General features: G+C 40.5%; 3 protein-coding genes across 8 annotated transcripts in view; 2 read left to right on the top strand and 1 right to left on the bottom strand.

The window, feature by feature from the left end:
• The window catches only part of pigq (phosphatidylinositol glycan anchor biosynthesis, class Q), a 36,292-nt gene extending 33,435 nt beyond the window's left edge, over positions 1 to 2,857 (bottom strand). The window contains 1 exon segment of the mRNA XM_062438205.1: positions 2,720 to 2,857. The gene's annotated coding sequence lies outside the window, so the exon portion shown is untranslated.
• Positions 2,858 to 5,362: 2,505 nt separating this feature from the next.
• Positions 5,363 to 13,381, top strand: eef2kmt (eukaryotic elongation factor 2 lysine methyltransferase). Its single transcript, XM_062438444.1, has 8 exons — positions 5,363 to 5,485; positions 6,851 to 6,913; positions 7,466 to 7,546; positions 8,917 to 9,018; positions 9,610 to 9,743; positions 11,190 to 11,434; positions 11,618 to 11,767; positions 12,312 to 13,381. Exons 1-8 carry the CDS (start codon positions 5,363 to 5,365, stop codon positions 12,410 to 12,412), a joined length of 999 nt encoding a protein of 332 aa, XP_062294428.1. The 3' UTR covers positions 12,413 to 13,381.
• Positions 13,382 to 13,407: 26 nt separating this feature from the next.
• The window catches only part of LOC133999049 (NACHT, LRR and PYD domains-containing protein 3-like), a 36,154-nt gene continuing 29,544 nt past the window's right edge, over positions 13,408 to 20,017 (top strand). For 4 of the 6 annotated variants that reach the window (XM_062438167.1, XM_062438171.1, XM_062438172.1 and 1 more), the window contains exons 1-2: positions 13,467 to 14,760; positions 15,160 to 15,306. In XM_062438167.1, the coding sequence (XP_062294151.1) occupies positions 15,191 to 15,306 (116 nt within the window). In that variant the 5' untranslated portion in view covers positions 13,467 to 14,760; positions 15,160 to 15,190. The other 2 variants (XM_062438169.1, XM_062438168.1) reach the window with 2 other exon arrangements.

Consider the following 20,017-nt stretch of genomic DNA (forward strand, 5'->3'; position numbering starts at 1 on the left):
TACCTCTAACTGTACTGCAGTAAAGTATTATTACCTCTAACTGTACTGCAGTAAAGTACTAGTACCTCTAACTGTACTACAGTAAAGTACTAGTACCTCTAACTGTACTACAGTAAAGTATAAGTACCTCTAACTGCACTACAGTAAAGTACTAGTACCTCTAACTGTACTGCAGTAAAGTACTAGTACCTCTAACTGTACTACAGTAAAGTACTAGTACCTCTAACTGTACTACAGTAAAGTACTAGTACCTCTAACTGTACTACAGTAAAGTACTAGTACCTCTAACTGTACTACAGTAAAGTACTAGTACCTCTAACTGTACTACAGTAAAGTACTAGTACCTCTAACTGTACTACAGTAAAGTATAAGTACCTCTAACTGTACTACAGTAAAGTACTAGTACCTCTAACTGTACTGCAGTAAAGTATTATTACCTCTAACTGTACTGCAGTAAAGTACTAGTACCTCTAACTGTACTGCAGTAAAGTATAAGTACCTCTAACTGTACTGCAGTAAAGTATTAGTACCTCTAACTGTACTACAGTAAAGTACAAGTACCTCTAACTGTACTACAGTAAAGTACTAGTACCTCTAACTGTACTGCAGTAAAGTATAAGTACCTCTAACTGTACTACAGTAAAGTACTAGTACCTCTAACTGTACTACAGTAAAGTACTAGTACCTCTAACTGTACTACAGTAAAGTATAAGTACCTCTAACTGTACTACAGTAAAGTACTAGTACCTCTAACTGTACTGCAGTAAAGTATTAGTACCTCTAACTGTACTACAGTAAAGTACTAGTACCTCTAACTGTACTACAGTAAAGTACTAGTACCTCTAACTGTACTACAGTAAAGTACTAGTACCTCTAACTGTACTGCAGTAAAGTACTAGTACCTCTAACTGTACTACAGTAAAGTACTAGTACCTCTAACTGTACTACAGTAAAGTACTAGTACCTCTAACTGTACTACAGTAAAGTACTAGTACCTCTAACTGTACTACAGTAAAGTACAAGTACCTCTAACTGTACTACAGTAAAGTACTAGTACCTCTAACTGTACTACAGTAAAGTATAAGTACCTCTAACTGTACTGCAGTAAAGTATAAGTACCTCTAACTGTACTACAGTAAAGTACTAGTACCTCTAACTGTACTGCAGTAAAGTATAAGTACCTCTAACTGTACTGCAGTAAAGTACTAGTACCTCTAACTGTACTGCAGTAAAGTATAAGTACCTCTAACTGTACTACAGTAAAGTACTAGTACCTCTAACTGTACTGCAGTAAAGTACTAGTACCTCTAACTGTACTACAGTAAAGTACTAGTACCTCTAACTGTACTACAGTAAAGTACTAGTACCTCTAACTGTACTACAGTAAAGTATAAGTACCTCTAACTGTACTGCAGTAAAGTATAAGTACCTCTAACTGTACTGCAGTAAAGTACTAGTACCTCTAACTGTACTACAGTAAAGTATAAGTACCTCTAACTGTACTACAGTAAAGTACTAGTACCTCTAACTGTACTGCAGTAAAGTATTAGTACCTCTAACTGTACTACAGTAAAGTACTAGTACCTCTAACTGTACTACAGTAAAGTACTAGTACCTCTAACTGTACTACAGTAAAGTACTAGTACCTCTAACTGTACTGCAGTAAAGTACTAGTACCTCTAACTGTACTACAGTAAAGTACTAGTACCTCTAACTGTACTACAGTAAAGTACTAGTACCTCTAACTGTACTACAGTAAAGTACTAGTACCTCTAACTGTACTACAGTAAAGTACAAGTACCTCTAACTGTACTACAGTAAAGTACTAGTACCTCTAACTGTACTACAGTAAAGTATAAGTACCTCTAACTGTACTGCAGTAAAGTATAAGTACCTCTAACTGTACTACAGTAAAGTACTAGTACCTCTAACTGTACTGCAGTAAAGTATAAGTACCTCTAACTGTACTGCAGTAAAGTACTAGTACCTCTAACTGTACTGCAGTAAAGTATAAGTACCTCTAACTGTACTACAGTAAAGTACTAGTACCTCTAACTGTACTGCAGTAAAGTACTAGTACCTCTAACTGTACTACAGTAAAGTACTAGTACCTCTAACTGTACTACAGTAAAGTACTAGTACCTCTAACTGTACTACAGTAAAGTATAAGTACCTCTAACTGTACTGCAGTAAAGTATAAGTACCTCTAACTGTACTACAGTAAAGTACTAGTACCTCTAACTGTACTACAGTAAAGTATAAGTACCTCTAACTGTACTACAGTAAAGTATAAGTACCTCTAACTGTACTGCAGTAAAGTATAAGTACCTCTAACTGTACTGCAGTAAAGTACTAGTACCTCTAACTGTACTGCAGTAGTAAACAGTAGTAAACAGTAGTAAACAGCGTGTCCTCTCTTTGTCCTTCACATATTGACTTTGTTGTGACATCAAACAGCAGCAGCATTGATTTCAGCTGTAATGTGAGTTTAGCAGCTGGAGCAGAAACAAAGAAACTCTGCGGTTTAAAGTTCAATCAGCGACAGAAGACAGAGTCAAACCAGCTTCTTTATCTGTTAAACATCACTAATAAAACGCTGCAAAGAGTTTAAGCTGCTGTGTTTCGTCCCTGAAATGTGACAGATCAGATTTAAGCTCCAGTCGATGAGAAGCTGCAGAATGACGTGATTATAAAGCGATGAAATAAAGACTTTATTTACCTGAATCAGGCTGATCACCTCCAGCTGACAGAGATACACACTGAAATACACACTAAGATACACACTAAAATACACACTGAGCTACACACTGAGCTACACACTGCTGAGGTTATGCAGGAAGCGGCGCCATGCTATTTGTTGACAGTCCCTGCCTTTAAATGGTCCGATAAGAAACAAATGATTTCTTCTTCTTCTTCCTGTTAATTTGGTTTTTATTGTCTGTTGGCAACTAACCTTTAGGTGCATTTACCGCCACCTGCTGGACCGGAGGGTGGTCAAAGCTATAAATAAATAAATAAATAAATATTTCATTAAAAAAGAAAGAAAGAAAGAAAGAAAGAAAGAAAGAAAAGATGGAAGGAAGGAAGGAAAAGAAAGAAAGAAAGAAAGAAAATAGAAAGAAAAAGAAAAAAGAAAGAAAGAAAAGATGTAAGGAAGGAAGGAAGGAAAGTAAAGAAAGTAAGAAAGGAAGAAAGGGTGAATGGAAAGATGTAAAGACAGAAGGATGGAAGATGAAAGAAAGAAAAAAGAAAGAAAGAAAGAAAGAAAAAAAGAAATTAATAGAAAAAAAGAAAATGAAAAAAGAAAGAAAAGATGGAAGGAAAGAAGGAAGGAAGGAAAGTAAAGAAAGGAAGAAAGGGTGAATGGAAAGATGTAAAGACGGAAGGATGGAAGATGAAAGAAAGAAAGAAAAAAGAAAGAAAGAAAAAAGAAAGAAAGAAATTAATAGAAAGAAAGAAAGAAAGAAAAGATGGAAGGAAGGAAAGAAAGAAAGAAAGAAAGAAAGAAAGAAAGAAAGAAAGAAAGAAAGAAAGAAAGAAAGAAAGAAAGAAAGAAAAAAAGAAAGGAAAAAAAATAGAAAGAAAGAAAGAAAGAAAGAAAGGAAATATTATTATGATTGGGGGTTTTTCTTGTTTTTAATTTTATGTTTTAATGTTTCCAATTTCCAATTTAAATAAAGTTTAAATAAAGTTTAAATAAAGTTTAAATAAAGCTACCTCACCCAAATAACTAATGTTCCTGTTACTCACCAGTGAAGGCCGAGTGTGCTGCTGCTGCTGCTGCTGCTGCTGCTTGGTGAATGAGTGAATGAGTGAATGAGGAGTTGGCCCCAACTGTAAAGAGACTTATCTCCTCCTGCAGTGACACAGCAAGAAAAGAGCGGGATGAAAAACCTGCAACACACTAAAAATAACAAACGCACTAAACCAGACCTGTAAAAGTCAGAGTTGATTCAAGGATCAGATCTTTAGAGGCGCTCAGCAACACAATAACCTGCAAGTGTTAAAAAACCTCCTGCTAAATGACTCATTTCACTAGATAACGTTAATAACAACAATAAATATTAATACACACACACGCACACACATTCATATACACATACACACACATTCATATACACATACACACACATTTATATACAAATACACACACACACACACACATTTACACACACACATTTATACTTATACACACTTGTACACACACACACACACACACACACATTTACAATTACACACACATCTCTGACAGGTTCACTAAATAATTAACCCTCCCGTTGTCCTCGAGTCAAGGAAGGAAGGGAAGAAGAAGGAAGGAAGGAAGAAGGAAGGAAGGACAGAGGAAAGAAGGAAGGAAGGACAGAGGAAAGAAGGAAAGGAGGAAGGGAAGGAAGGACAGAGGAAAGAAGGAAAGGAGGAAGGAAGGAAGGAAGGAAGGGAAGAAGGAAGGAAGGAAGGAAGGAAGGAAAGAAAGGAAGGAAGGACCGAGGAAAAAAGGAAGGAAGGAAGGTAGGAGGGATGGAGGAAAGAAGGAAGGAGAAAGGAAAAGAGGAAGGGAGGAAGGAAGGGAAGAAGGACAGAGGAAAGAAGGAAAGGAAGGAAGGAAATGATGGAGGGAGGAAGGAGGGGAGGAAAGGAAAGAAGGAAGGAAGAAAGGAAAAAAGGAATGAGAAGGAAGGAAAGGATGGAGGGAGGAAGGAGGGGAGGAAAGGAAAGAAGGAAGGAAGAAAGGAAAAAAGGAAGGAGAAGGAAGGAAAGGAAGGAAGGAAGGAAGGAAGGACGGAGGAAAAAAGGAAGGAAGTAAGTAAAGAAGGACAGAGGAAAGAAGGAAGGAAGAAAGGGGGATGGAGGAAGGAAAGAAGGAAGGGAGGAAAGAGAGAGGAAGGAAAGAAAGAGAGAAGGAGGGAGGGAGGAAGGACAGAAGGAAGGAAGGAAGGGAGGATAAATGTTCTCTCAATAAATGTTAAAATTAAAAAAGTTATAAATATAATAATGAATATAAATTGCTCTTATTCTGTTGTTCCTCTCTTACTTATGTAACATTTACAGTCAGATACAGTCCTAATAATTCATCTGTCATTTATATTTTTCAATTAATTTTATTATAATTTAATATTTAAAATTACTTCAAAGTTTAAATTTAAAATTTTAATGTTAATAAGTTGTGTTTTTATTTTATTTTAGCTCTTTTAAAATATATATATATAACTTCTCTGTTTTGAATACATTTAAAAATAAATAAATAGCAAAGTCAGTATCTTCAGTATATCAGTATAAACTACATTACCCAGCAGCACTAGCGGGAAACGACCGCGCGGTGCATTTTGGGTGACACGGAAGTAAACAAACACACGTGTTAAAGATGGAGGGTTCAGAGATAATGAGTCAAACCTCAGAAACAACAGAAGAGAATAAAAAGGACATTTTAAAGGATTTCCAGACGTCTTTTTTCACTATGAGTCGTCTGGCTTCATTTCCCTGGACTGTGAGTACGACAGGGTGGATTTTATGGATTTAATGTCAACAACTACAACAAGTACAACTTCATACTATCTGTATTACAGCAATGACATTATACAAGATACCGCAGTAGAGAGGTAACTGTAATCATGAGATATGAAGAAACACCGCTAATTAATTAATCATAGAAAATCCATTTAGTCCATCAGAAGCTACAACGGAAGTAACCCTCCTGTTGTCCTCGAATCAAGGAAGGAGGGAAGGAAGGAAAGGAGTAAGGAGGGAGGGAGGGATGGAGGAAAAGAGGAAGGAAGTAAGGAGAGAAGAAAGGAAGGAAGGGAGGAAAGAAGGAAGGAATGAGGAAGGAAAGGAGGGAGGAAGGAAGGGAGGAAAGAAAGAAGGAAGGGAGGGAGGGAGGAAGGAAGGACAGAAGGAAGGAGAGAAGGAAGTGAGGTAAGAAGGAATGAGGAAGGAAGGGAGGAAAGAAGGAAGGAAGGAATGAAGAAGGAAGGGAGGGAGGAAAGATGGAAGGAAGGGAGGAAAGAAGGAAGTGGGGAAATAAGGGAGGAAGGAAGGGAGGAAAGAAGGAATGAGGAAGGAAGGGAGGAAAGAAGGAAGGAATGAGGAAGGAAGGAAGGAAGGAAAGGAGGGAGGAAGGAAAAAGGAAGGTAAGAAGGAAGGAAGGAAAGGAGGGAAGAAGGAAGGGAGGCGGAAGGAAGGACTGAGGATGGAAGGGAGGGAGGAAGGAAATAAGGAAGGAAAGGAGGAAGGAAGGGAGGGAGGAAGGAAGGACAGAAGTAAGGAGAGAAGGAAGGGAGGAAGTGAGGAAAGAAGGAAAGGAGGAAGGAAGGGAGGGAGGAAAGGAGGAAGGACGGAAAGGAGGAAGGACGGAAAGGAGGAAAGAATGAAGGAAGGAAAGGAGGGAGGAAGAAGGGAGGAAGGAAAGGAGGAAGGAAGGAAGGGTGGAAGGAAGGAAAGGAGGGAGGAAGGAAGGGAGTAAAGAAGGAAGTGGTGAAAGAAGGGAGGAAGGAAAGGAGGAAGGAAGGAAAGGTAGGAAGGACAGAGGAAAGAAGAAACAGTCAAAACAGACGGGGTTTATTTGACCGGGGAGGACGACGGGAGGGTTAAGTGCAGTCCTTGGCAGTGTAGAGCTAATAAATACAAGAAGAAGAAACACACAGTAGAAAACAACGCAGTCACTCGTTCACATCATATTTCACATCTTTTAAGATAAAGGTCTTTTCTCACTGAAATGTTTGGCTGTGAAAAACCTTCTTTCTGGATTATTTAAAGATTATTTTTTTAAATGCTAGTTTCTGCTGTGAAGAAGTCTACAGAGATGTTTTTGATCTGCTTTTGTCTCACTGCTCATTTATTTCTACTTTCACAGTTTCTAGAAAATGACCTCGAAAGCAACAAATCATCAGAGTTAATATCAGACATCCTAAAACAGGTAAAATCACTAACTGCATGTTTTAATAATTATTAAAACAGTCAAATTGACCCTTGATCCTTCCTTCCTTCCTTCCTCCCTCCCTTCCTTCCTTCTTTACTTTCCTCCTTTCCTACCTTCCTTCATTCCTTCCTTCCTTCCCTCCTTCCTTCCATCCTTCCTCCTCGCCTGCCTTCCTTCCTCCTTTCCTTCCTTCCTCCCTCCCTTCCATCCTTCCTTCCTCCTTCCCTTCTTTCCTTCTTCCTTCCTCTCTTCCATCCTTCCTTCCTCCCTTCCATCCTTCCATCCTCCCTCCCTTCCTTCTTTCCTTTTCTCCTTTCCTACCTTCCTTCCCTCCTTCCTTCCTCCTTTCCTTCCTTCTTCCTCCCTTCCATCCTTCCTTCCTCCCTTCCTTCCTTTCTTCTTTCGTTTCCTCCTTTCGTACCTTCCTTCCTTCCTCCCTCCCTCCCTTCCTTCATTCTTCCTCCCTTCCTTCCTTGACTTGAGGACAACAGGACGATTAATAATCATAAAACAGAATAAAGAATAATGTGGATTTCCTTCCTGTTTCAGACGTGTCTTCACTCTCTGTGTCAGAAGTTTCCTCCGTCGGTCCGATATCGGCGGCTGTTTCTGTCCGAGCTCATCAGACGGGTCGGTCCTCCGTCACTCTTTATTTAAACTGGGACATAAACACACAAATACATTTACTTTAACAAAAAAAAGATAAAAGCTCATTTTCCATCTGTCTCCTCTGAACGGAGAACACCAGTGATAAACAGCTGTGGTGAATTAACACTTTTAAAAACACAGTAAAATATCACAACTAGTATAATGGCGCTTTTCCACTACACAGTTCCAGCTCGACTCGCCTCCACTCGCCTCGGTTCTTTTTGCGTTTCCACTAGGGATAGTACCTGGTACCTGGTGCTTTTTTAGTACCTGCTCTGGTGAGGTTCCAATCGAGCCGAGCCGATACTAAAATGTGACGTTGATACACTGCTGGCCGCTGATTGGTCAGAAGAGTTGTCACTGGAAGAGTCATGAGCCGTCCGGCATTTTTAAATACCAGCAGCAGCGTTACCATAGCTACAGCCATACGGCTCAATTTTCTTGCTTTGTGTGAGACAGAAAGCCTCATACAGCAGCAACAACACCACCGCCTCCATGTCCTCCATTGTTTATGTGTTTTGTGTCGCGTATAAAACGAAGTCACGGCAGTTTCGCGGAGCCGTGCTATGACGACCCCGCCCACGTTGAGTAGGTACTTTTTTGTAATGGAAAAGGTCTGTTCTGGAACCGTGTCGAGCCGAGTCGTGCTGGAACTGTGTAGTGGAAAAGCGCCAGTGCGACTCTCCTCGCCTTGGTACGGTTCCTTTGGTACAATGGAGGACATGGAGGCGATGGTGTACTTGCTGCTGTATGAGGCTTTCTGTCACACACAAAGCAAGAAAATTGAGCCGTATAGCTGTAACTATGGTAACGCTGCTGCTGGTATTTAAAAATGCCGGGTTTGATTCTTGTGTGGGACGGCTCATGACTCTTCCAGCGACAACTCTTCTGACCAATCAGTGGCCGGCAGTCTGTTGACGTCACATTTTAGTAGGCGAGTCGTGCTGGAACTGTGTAGTGGAAAAGCGCCATTAGTTATTTAGTGTGTGTTTGACTCATAGACTGGATACAGCACCAAGCAACTCATATAGACCTTTCATCATAGTGTTAGTTTGTACACTTTAAATTATTTTATCATTATTGGTTATTTTTCATAATGTGCTCTGTTTGTTCAGTTCCTCAACTAATTACTAAGATGTTCCTTGTGTTGCATTATTGATTATAACTGCTGATAAACTCAATAAAAAGGTTGTTTTTTTTTTTGTTTTTTTTTTGGGCATTTCACCTTTATTAGACTGAAGGGGCAAAGAGGCTAACAGGAAACAAGGGGAGAGAGAAATGAGTATGACAGTGAAACTAACAGTTAGTTTCAGATTCTGATTGTTGCTCTCTGTTGGTCTCGTCCTCTGCAGCAGGAGGCGGCAGGCAGCGATCCTCTGGACGAGCTGTACGACGCTCTGACCGAGGTGGTGGCAGTTGCAGAGACGACTGAGTGCTACAAGAGTTACTTACTGGTACAAACACACTGAAAAAACACTGAAACACAACCAGGCGCTTTTTGGCTGCGTGAGCGAATGCGGCCGCTGCACTGGGTCACATGTTCTTTCATTTCATCATTTCATAGTCTTCCTTTTAAACGTGTTTATTCTCCAGTTTTCACTCATTTTCCCCAAATTCAACTTGACAGTTTTGGTATCTTCAGCATCTCCAGCAGCATTTAAATTAAAGTTACGATGTTTGGCTTCACTTTACGACACTTAACAACATTTTATTTATTTGTATGAGTATACAACATGAACTTATGCAACATATCACAGCATGAATAGACTAAACTTTGGATCCAAACATGAGATTTATTAACAAGAAGAAACGTATAGAAAATCAGCAGCTTCGTCCTTTAAAAACATGTGTGGATGATGGTGAGACAGCTGCAGGAATAACTATTTGACTTTCTCTTTATGAAGCTACAGTCACAGTTTGACGTCCATTGGCACACACATGACATCATTTCCTCTCAGTAAACCACGCTCAAATGTCATTCAAATGCTCTAAACGTATAAAAACACATCATTGCTGTCAGTAAGGTCTGTGTTTGTGTCTTGCAGCCCAGTGGAGACGCTGTCAGTCTGTTGGAGAACGTAGCTCTGATCTCAGAGGGAACCACCGGCCTGGTGACCTGGGAGGCTGCTCTCTACCTGGCAGAGTGGGCCCTGGACCACCGGCAGACCTTCACTGGCAGGTAACACAACCCCCAACTGTAAACTAACACCTAAAGATTTGTCATAATACCACCATTATACCACTGTCTGATCTGTCAGTGTGTTATGTGTTTGAACCTACAGAGAATTATCAGAGACTCTGCAGCTTCCTCTCAGCTTTAAGGAGCGTTATAGTTGAGTTTCAGCTCATTGTTTAGCTGCAGCTTTACTGTTCTGGTTCACTCTCAGTGCTCTCATAGCATCACTGTTCTCTACCTGCTCAGCACCAAACAGCAAACACACACAGTTATCTGTAGACTAGCTGGTGAACATAGTGGAGCATTTGGATAATTCCCTCAGGAGTTGGTAGAGAGTAAAAACAGAGCTAACAGAGAGAGAATATTGGTCCATACTGCAGCTTTAAAACAGAATAATGGAATAATTGTTCGAGGGACTAACTTAAACCTTTGTGCTGCAGATTTTTTTTGGTTTTGTTTGTTTCTTTAATTGAAAAACTTTGATCAAGAGTTAAGCTGTGTAGTCAAGGATAAAGAGTTCATTAACAACTACTGGAGAGCAGTTTTCACTTTCAGCCACTAGGAGGAGCTCTAAGCTACTTTAAATCACTTCCACCTTGTGCTGACACCATAGACTGTATATAAGAAATGGACGTAACATCCGTGACGTCACCCGTTGGTTTGTGGACTGTGGCTCGGAGGCCAATAGTATCGGATCTGAGCAGCGCCATCTTGAAAATTAAAAACACGGATTCTACTTATATGGGCATCAGGAGGAGCATGAGGCGCCCTCCTGAACCTGTGAACCAATCAACCTGTCAATCACGACGTAGCCACGCCCTAATGCATACCCTGCTTTATCGTCACATATAAAATCAGGGAGGCCAAAATGTCCCAAATGAACATCATACTGCATTGAAGAAGGCTTTAAACTAGCGATTGAGACCATAAACACATTTTGAAAACGTTTACTGAGGTAAGAAATCAAGTGAGAAGTTGGTGAATTCTCCATTGACTTGTATAGACACGGAAGTCCTTTTGACACCAAAACGGTCGCCCCCTGGTGGCCTTTTGATAGAATGCAGTTTTAAGTTACTTCCGCGTTGGCATCATTTCAGAGGACCGGAACTCCCTGACCGGCTGACACTCCTGCCTTTACAAAATAAAATAAGCTGTTTGATGACAAGTTCAACATACTGACATCAAATGTGATCTTATAACTACTTGTTTCTGCTGAAAACTAGTGGACAAAATCAATTAAAGCAGGTTTCAGGGACATTTTCACACTGGAGTATTGCTAGGTCTGAATACTTCCTCCACCGCTGCTGGGAGCAAGTGACAGGTAGCCTAATGTTTCTGAGAAAAACGATTAAATATTGAAGAAACAGGGATGAAAGCTGAAAGAGCACAAAGTCGGGGATCCCAGGTTTCCTTCACTCATACACCAACTTTTTAAAATCTTGTCTGCAGGAAGGTTCTGGAGCTGGGCAGCGGCGTGGGTTTGACCGGGGTCACCGTCTGTCGCTCCTGCAGCCCGTCCAGATACGTCTTCAGTGACTGTCACCCCAGAGTCCTGCAGAAGCTGAGAGACAACGTCCAGCTGAGCGGTCTGACCGAGCGGACGTCACCTTCGGTCAGCGTGGAGGAGCTGGACTGGACGGACGTGACGGTGGAGAGGTTAAAAGAGATCGGGGGTGACACCGTCATCGCTGCGGGTCAGAGTTCAGTCTTAATATGAACCAACTTTCATCTTTAGTCCCTTTTTTTATATCAGAGCCTTAAAAGATTTCAGTGTGTTCTACTAGTAATGGCTAATGTGAGGCGCTTCTCATTCGTCTTAAAGGAGCAGTGTGTAAGATTTAGGGTTTAGATCACAGATGTTTCACCTCTGTGTGCAGATGTGGTGTACGACCCCGACATCATAGGAAGTCTGGTGCAGCTACTGTCCAAGATTCTGAGGTGTTCGTCCGCTGAAGTCGTCCCGGAAATCCTGATCTGCTCCACCATCCGAAACCCGGAGACGTACAGCAGCTTCAAGCAGCAGCTGGGTAAGAGAGGAGGAGGAGCAGGAGGAGGAGGATGAGGAGGAGCAGGAGTATGAGGAGGAGGAGGAAGAGAAGGAAGAGGATGAGTAGGAGGAGGAGTAGGATGAGGAGGAAGAGGAGGAGGAAGAGGAAGAGTAGGAGAATGAGAAGGAGGATGAGTAGTAGGAGGAGGAGTAAGAGTAGGAGGATGAGGAGGATGAAGAGGAGGAAGAGGAGGAAGAGGAGGAGGAAGAGTACGAGGAGGAGGAGGATGAGGAGGAGGAGGGTGATGAAGAGTAGTAGGAGGAGGAGGTGGAAGAGGAGGAGGAGGATGAAGAGTAGGAGGAGGATGAGGATTATTGATGTGGTTACTGAGAGTGAAGCATCAGTATGTTTCACTCATTTTGGCAGGGTGGTTAACAACACACTTTTCTGTGGTATGTCAAACTCAGAACACATATTTATTTTTACTTTACACAGACTTTAACTCTGTTTGTTCTTTAGAGTCTTTGCGATGCTTCAAACTGTTTCATAGCTTCAATAAACTGTTTATGTTTGTTTTTGACAGAAAACGCCGGGATCAGCCATCATGTGATCAGCGGACCCGTCAGCAAAGTTTTCCCTTACGACAGAGTCTCTGCAATAGAAATGATCAAACTGTACATGTGACACACTAAGAGCAGAAGAACTGGGATGTTTTACTTCAGGAAAAATGTAAAAACATATGAAAATATACTTCATTACAAGTAAAAGCCCTGCATTTAAAACCCTTACTGAAGTAGAAGTTCAGAGGTATTAGCAGCTAAATGTAAGTATCAGAAGTTAAAGTTCTCCTATTTAGAGGGATGTTTACATGCTGTTTAATGAGACTTTACCCTGATGAATGTTGGTTTAGTGGCTCGTTCAACAAGCTAAGGTGCAGGACAGGATGTGTACATGTTTGTGAGTCAGAGAAGAAGGAGACTTTAGCAGGAATGTTAATGTTGGTTGTTATTCAGAGTCTGTGGCTCTTGTGTTGATTATCAGGCTGCAATCAGGCTCAGTGTGACCGTCTGCTCTGCTGATCACATCATATAAACCAGTACATTTAACTTTTTCTAGCAGATACATGCTATAATATCACCAAGAAAGTTGGTTTTAATTATGATTTCATTGATTTTGTGAAATATTGAAGGTTCGGTGACATAATATAAAGTTTATTACAAGAAGTTTTATATCTTGTCATACTGATAAAATACCAAGATAACATGAAAATAATCCATGTATCAGGCCTGTTTAAAGCTTGTTGATATGCTTTTATTTAACCTAGGTGATATTTTCACTGCAGTTACTTATAATGGAGAATATAATATATTTATATCACAGTATTGCTTCTCTTACTTCAGTAAAGTTTCTCAGCACTGATCAACACACTGTAATGTTTTATTTGTCTCAAACTGGAGATGTTTCCCTCTCTACCTCCTAACTGTCATTGTAGTCTTTTTATCTACGTATAAACACCAAGACACCTCTGATTCTACTTTTGTTAACATTGGAGTATTTCACACACTCACTCACGCACTCACGCACGCACGCACGCACACACACACACACACACACACACACACACACACACACACACACACACACACACACACACACACAATTAAAATCGAAAGTATTCAGTCAGACGCCATTTCACAGAACAGAAGGAAGAAAAACAAGTCTGAGGCAGGTGAGTGTTAATATCAGGACTGTAAATAATGATTACTGTCATTATTGATTGAAGTTTTATTGTTTAGTTGATTAAACTGCGTCAGAAAGAAATGAAATCACACAGTTTGACGTCTTTAAAAGTAGTTTCCTGTTTTTCTTTTCCTGGTTTCTGCGTCTTCACAGCGATGTAAAAACTCAGCAAACTCTTGTTAGTGGATTAAAATGAATAATGGATCTTTAGAGTGAACCATAAAACCAAGGTGTTCAAACGAGGTCAGATTGGCGTGCAGGCAAGTTTGCGGCTGCGGGTGAGAGAGTAGGATTTCTGGTGACATTGCTTCTGTGATGTGATGTCTCTGCCACAAGGGGGCACTGCTGTAACAGTCAACAGCTTTGTGTGTAAACGTGTTAAACCTAATAAGTTATTTGTTTCCAATTTGGTTCTAAACTTGTGTTTGTGCAATATGCTATTTATGTTTGTATGATAATGCCTCAAGTTATTAATATTGGCATTAAATAATTACTATTTCACAGAGCACTGGTATCCAGCCGTTTTATGTTCAATTGTTTTGGGATTGTTATTGAAATTGAGTTAATAGGCTATATATATACAGCTACTTCCTGAACTCAATACAGCTCCTTTATTTTCCTATCTTACATTATTGGACAAACTGACTAATCCAGGTGTGTCTGAACATTGTTGTTGTCACTAGTGAGGTCAGACACACCTGGATTAATCAGTTTGTCCAATAATGTAAGACAGGAAATAAAGGAGCTGTATTGAGTTCAGGAAGTAGTGAAGCTGTGCATAAAGTTAATAAAGCACAGCCCCACCTAGAATATTTTTCACCAGCCGCCACTGTATGTGTACAAAAACACAAAACTCTAGAAACACAAGATAAAATGCTTCATATGTCAAAGTCTTCGTATCAATTCAGCATCAATATAATCCATAAAGATAAACTGTATCTGCCGCATTATGACCAAACTTTGTTCTCCACGACGACAACTGGTCCCAACAAGGTCAATGATTGTACAAGAGAGAGACAGAAAGACACGCTGACGCTGTACAATTATAAATAAACTGTTATATAGAAATATTTCTTTTTATTTGGCATTTTCACAGCACACACGTCAGACTTGTCTACTCAAACATGTAGAGGCACGCAAATACATCCAGTGTGCAGCTGTACATAACACACACACACACACACATACATGTGACTTCCAGTAAAAAAGAGAGGAAGTTAAAGTTGAAAGTATTCATTCAGACTTCATTTCACAGTCAGCAGAACAGAAGCATGAAAACAAGTCTGAGGCAGGTGAGTGTTAATATCAGGACTGCAAATAATGATTACTGTCATTATTGATCAATCGGATGATTATGTTTAAGTTTAATTGTTTAGTTGATTAAACTGTCAGATAAATATGAAATCACACAGTTTGACATCTTCAAAAGTTGTTTTCCTGGTTTCTGCGTCCTCACAGTGATGTAAAGTGACTCACTGCTGCCTCTAAATAGAGAGAAGTCACAGTTAAGAAACACACACATGTTTATCTGAAGTCTGTTTGTTGGATTTAAACCAGAGTCAAAGTTTATCTTTGTGATGACTAGAAAACACACATGGTTGTAGTTTAAGTCATGTAAACTAATAAGAAGCTACTAAGTTGAGAGGCAGGACTGAGTTTATTATACTGTGTATGTGTGTGTGTGTCTGCAGTGTTACTGGTTTACCTCTCAGACTCCAGAAGATGAAGGAAGAGGAGGAAGAGGATGACAGAGTATCCAGCTGTCTGTCTATGAAGAGTGATTGGTCCAATGATCTTCCTCCAACCTTCAGTAATGAACCTGGACCCTCAGACACAAAGTAAGAGACTGTTTCTACTGTAAACTGACCTGAAGATGATTCAGTGAGATGGTTTCATGAAGGTTGTAGTGTAGATATGAAGGAAAGAAATAATGAAGTAGCTTCCATTCAGCTGTAATCTACAACAGATCTTCATGTTCATGTTAACCAGAGACAGAGACAGGGCTGGTATTGCTGTTTGATTTTCCAGTCAATACATGTAAAGTAGCAGCAGGTAACCCAGGGTGATATTTACTAAAGATTTACTAACAAGTCAAACTGTGTCTGTCCTTATTGATTAATTTATCAACACACATACACACCACACTCTGACACACACACCAACACATCCAGGTCTTTTCGGATGCAACCACATGTTTCATTGGTCTGCTGTGCTTTATAAAACAGGACGAGCAGCACTGGGAAACACTGCATTGTTTTCTCCCATAGAAATAAATACAGATAAATGATGTTAAACTAAAACTAAGAAACTAAAATGTTGAAGACCTGACTCTAAAATGAGCCCAGAACACAGGAAAGCATGAAAGGTTCATTTTTTACCAGGACGTCAAAAATGTAGTTTTAATGGTTATCAATGGGGACATTTTTGTCCCTAAGAATCTACGAGGAACAATTTTGTTTATACAGTATTGTAGCTACACCGGTTCAACAAAAGGCCACGCTTCATACTGATGTCTTGATTTTCATTCTTTTATTCTCCTTCTCCACCGACGTTGGTTAAATCAAAGAACACCGTGAAAACTACAAATAGAAGCAGAGAGTCATATGAGTCCATTGTAGCTAAATGCTAACTCAACGTAAACAAACACATGAAGTGTCCACTGTATGGTCAAAGCATTTTGTATACAACCACAAATAAAATATATATATAAACCCAAAACATAATTACCGTTTGCGCCTCTTGAACGCAGTGTATTTATCTCTGTTCAGTGGCATTACTTCCTGCCTCCATTCTCTGTGGTCCCGCATTTTACTTCTGACCCACAATCCCACAGTTCACCCTCAACAGACCAAGGGGTCATGTGACCACACACTTTCAAAATAAAACATCTTCACATGAAGGTTTTTAAATAACAACTGAAATCATTTTTATCAACTTATTTATAAACGTAAGCTCTTTTTAACTCTCTTATTATCATGAATTTATATGTATATTTATTAATCCTTTTTAAACATTTCATTAACTTCATGAAATACTGTCTCCAACAGTTACACTCCCACCAATTACTATGATTTATGATGACCTTTAACCTTGAATAAATCTAGTAATTTCTGAAACAATACACAAAACAAGTATAAGAGAAGAACTCAAGAATGGTTTTGCATCTCTCAACACAAGTAAATGTTTTGGTAACTATGGAAGTACATTTAGTTATTTTCCACTAACACAACAAGTTTATGAATAGGACGCTCAATAATGGATGGATTAGTGAGCCTTTGACCTTCCTTTCCTAGTTTTTTGTTACCTATTTGTATGGTGGCTTTACGCACCAGACCATCATCATCTGTACAAACACTTAGTACTCTTCCCAGTCTCCATTCGTTGCGAGAAGGTCCCTCTTCTCTGAGAATGACTATATCTCCAATCTTAACATTGCGCCGTGGAGAATGCCACTTTTGCCTCAGAGTGATGTTTGTCAAATATTCTTTCTTCCACCTACACCAGAATTGTTCGGACAAATATTGTACTCTGCGCCACCTTTTCTTGGCGTACAGATCTTCTGCCTCAAATCTTCCTGGAGGAGGCAGAGGGACAGAGGTTTTCATGGTGAGCAAATGGTTTGGTGTAAGTGGCTCTTCACCTTTAGGATCACTGATGCTGTCAATAGTGAGTGGGCGGCTGTTTATTATTGACATGGCTTCATAGAAAAATGTTCTCAAGGATGCATCATCCAACCTCCCAACACTCTTTGAGAGGGCCCAAGTCATAACACTCCTCACTGTCCTGATCTGCCGTTCCCATACACCTCCCATGTGACTAGCATCAGGTACATTCATTACAAGGTCACACTGTTTCTCTGCTAAATAAGCAGCCACTCTGTCTTTGTCCATTTCTTTTAGAGTCTTTGAGAGTTCATTTCTAGCCCCTACAAAATTTGTTCCTTGATCTGATCTGATCTCTCTTACAGGTCCTCTGATAGCTATAAAACATCTCAAAGCATTAATAAATGCATCTGTTGTTAGATCCTCAAGCATTTCAATGTGGATGGCTCTTGATGATAAACAAGTGAATATCAGACCATATCTTTTACTTTCCTTCCGACCCTGTTTAGTTGGAAAGGGTCCAAAACAGTCCATCCCACAGAATGAGAATGGTGGTGAGGGGTCAATACGGTTCACAGGTAGATCAGCCATTTTTTGTGTTTCTGTAGGCCTGCGAGCTCTTCTGCATGGGACACATTGTTTGATTTGATTTGCCACAACCTTACTGCCACCAAGAATCCAGTAGCCACTTGCTCTCAGTTCATTGAGTGTTTGACCTCTGCCTTGATGCTGAGTTTTTTCATGACAGTAGTTCAGGATCAGACGTGTGACAACACCATCTTTTGGCAAGATGACAGGATGTTTCCGGTCAAGAGGTAAGGAAGCTGCTTTTAATCTCCCTCCCACCCTGAGGACACCCTCCTGCAACACTGGATCAAACTGAAACAACTTATTATTTTGTGACAATTTTCCCTGCTTGAGCTTCTGTATCTCCTCTTTGAAGGCATCTCTCTGTGCTAGTCTCACAAGCACTAAACTAGCCTTTCTCCTTTCTTCAACTGTTATGAGCTCTGGTGATTTGTCTTTTTGTGCTAGCCGTAGGATTCGAGCTACAACATTCAATGCAGTGTGCCACTTAGAAAATCTTTCAAATCTCTCCAGGAAGTTCTCTTCCTTGACTACATTGATTTGCAGTGCTTGTGTTGTTTTTATCTCAGGATCTCCTACCATGAGCTCTGGATTTGTTTTTGGTGTGGCAATGTCTCTCTCCCAGAGGAATTTTGGTCCAGTAAACCAATTGGAATTGATCAAGTCTGCCACCTTGAGGCCTCTGGAGGCATGATCAGCCGGATTCTGATCAGTATCAATGTGGTACCACTGGGCTGGATCCGTTGTGTCTCTGATTCTCTGTACTCTATTCGCGACAAAAACATGAAACCTACGGGCTTCATTAGCAATGTAACCTAGAACTACTTTCGAGTCCGTCCAAAAGTATTCTTGGTCGATTTTGAGTTCCAGCTCCTCTTTTAACATGCTACTGACTGCTGCTGACACCACGGCAGCTGTTAACTCAAGTCTTGGTATGGTTACAACTTTTGTGGGAGCGACTCTGGCTTTGCCTATGATTAAAGAGCAATGAACTTTATCTTCACTCACCACTCTGACGTATGAACATTGACCGTAACCATAGCTACTCGCATCCGAAAAGTGATGCAACTCGACTCTTTGAACCTCTCCTAAGGCTTCAGGAGCAAAGCATCTTGGGATGTGAAGCTTTTGCAGGTTCTCCAGATCATCCAGCCAATTTTTCCACTGTGGCTCTAAGTCTTTGGGCAGCGGTTCATCCCATGCTATGCCCTTTTGACACATTTCTTGTAACACTTTCTTTCCCAACAGGAGAAAAGGAGCAAGGAAGCCGAGGGGGTCAAACACAGAGGCTACAGTTGAAAGGATTCCTCTCCGTGTTGCTGGTTTCTCCTCCAGAGATATACTGAAAGAGAAGGTGTCACTGGTCACATTCCACTTTACTCCCAGCACAGTCTGAACAGGAAGATCACCGTGACTGAGATTTACATCATGAACTCCACTGGCTCGTTCACAGTCGGGAATTGACTCCAAGACTTCTCTGTTGTTGGAGATAAACTTGTGGAGATGCAGTTTCCCCTTTGCACACACAGTTTGTGTCTCTTTCACCAACTTAATGGCTTTGTCTGTTGATTCTACACTGATGAGGCCATCATCAACATAAAAATTCTTCTTTATGAAGTTGGCCGCGGATGGATACTCTCTTTCATTTTCATTTGCTAAGAACTTCATACCATAATTGGCGCACCCAGGGGAGGACGCTGCCCCAAAGAGGTGGACCTTCATGCGATATTCTTTTGGCTCTGTATTAGTATCCCCCTGTTCCCACCAAAGAAACCGCAAGTAATTTCTGTCCTCTCTGCTTACATGAAATCTATGAAACATTTTCTCTACATCACAGATGATTGCAACTGGATGTTTGCGGAATCTACAGAGAACCCCTGTCAGACCATTGGTGAGATCAGGTCCTGTCAGTAAGTGATCATTTAGAGCTGTGCCCTCATATTTAGCAGAACAATCAAATACAACTCTAATTTTCTCGGGTTTTCTTGGGTGATAAACCCCTTGATGTGGAATGTACCACATATTTCCGTCCTGGGGCGAGTCTTCCGCTCTCTCTGCTTCCCCACCTTCGATGACACCTGCCATGAATTTAACATAGTCCTCCTTGAATTTGGGATTTCTCTCAAGTTTTCCTTTTAGGTACTTCAGTCGCACTAAAGTGAGGCGCTTGTTTTCTGGTAGGTGTGGACGTGTTTTGAAAGGAAGTGGCATTTCCAGGTGACCATCTGAGTTCTGCTGTGTTGTCTCGTTCAGGATCTGCATGAACTGAATATCATCCTGTGATATGGTCTTTTCCCCATAGCTTGTGTCTCTAAAATCAGATTCAAGGACTCTGAGAACAGCAGCTGGCGTTAATGAT

The sequence above is a fragment of the Scomber scombrus genome, chromosome 18, assembly GCF_963691925.1.
Source record: "Scomber scombrus chromosome 18, fScoSco1.1, whole genome shotgun sequence".
In the NCBI taxonomy this organism is placed as follows: domain Eukaryota; kingdom Metazoa; phylum Chordata; class Actinopteri; order Scombriformes; family Scombridae; genus Scomber; species Scomber scombrus.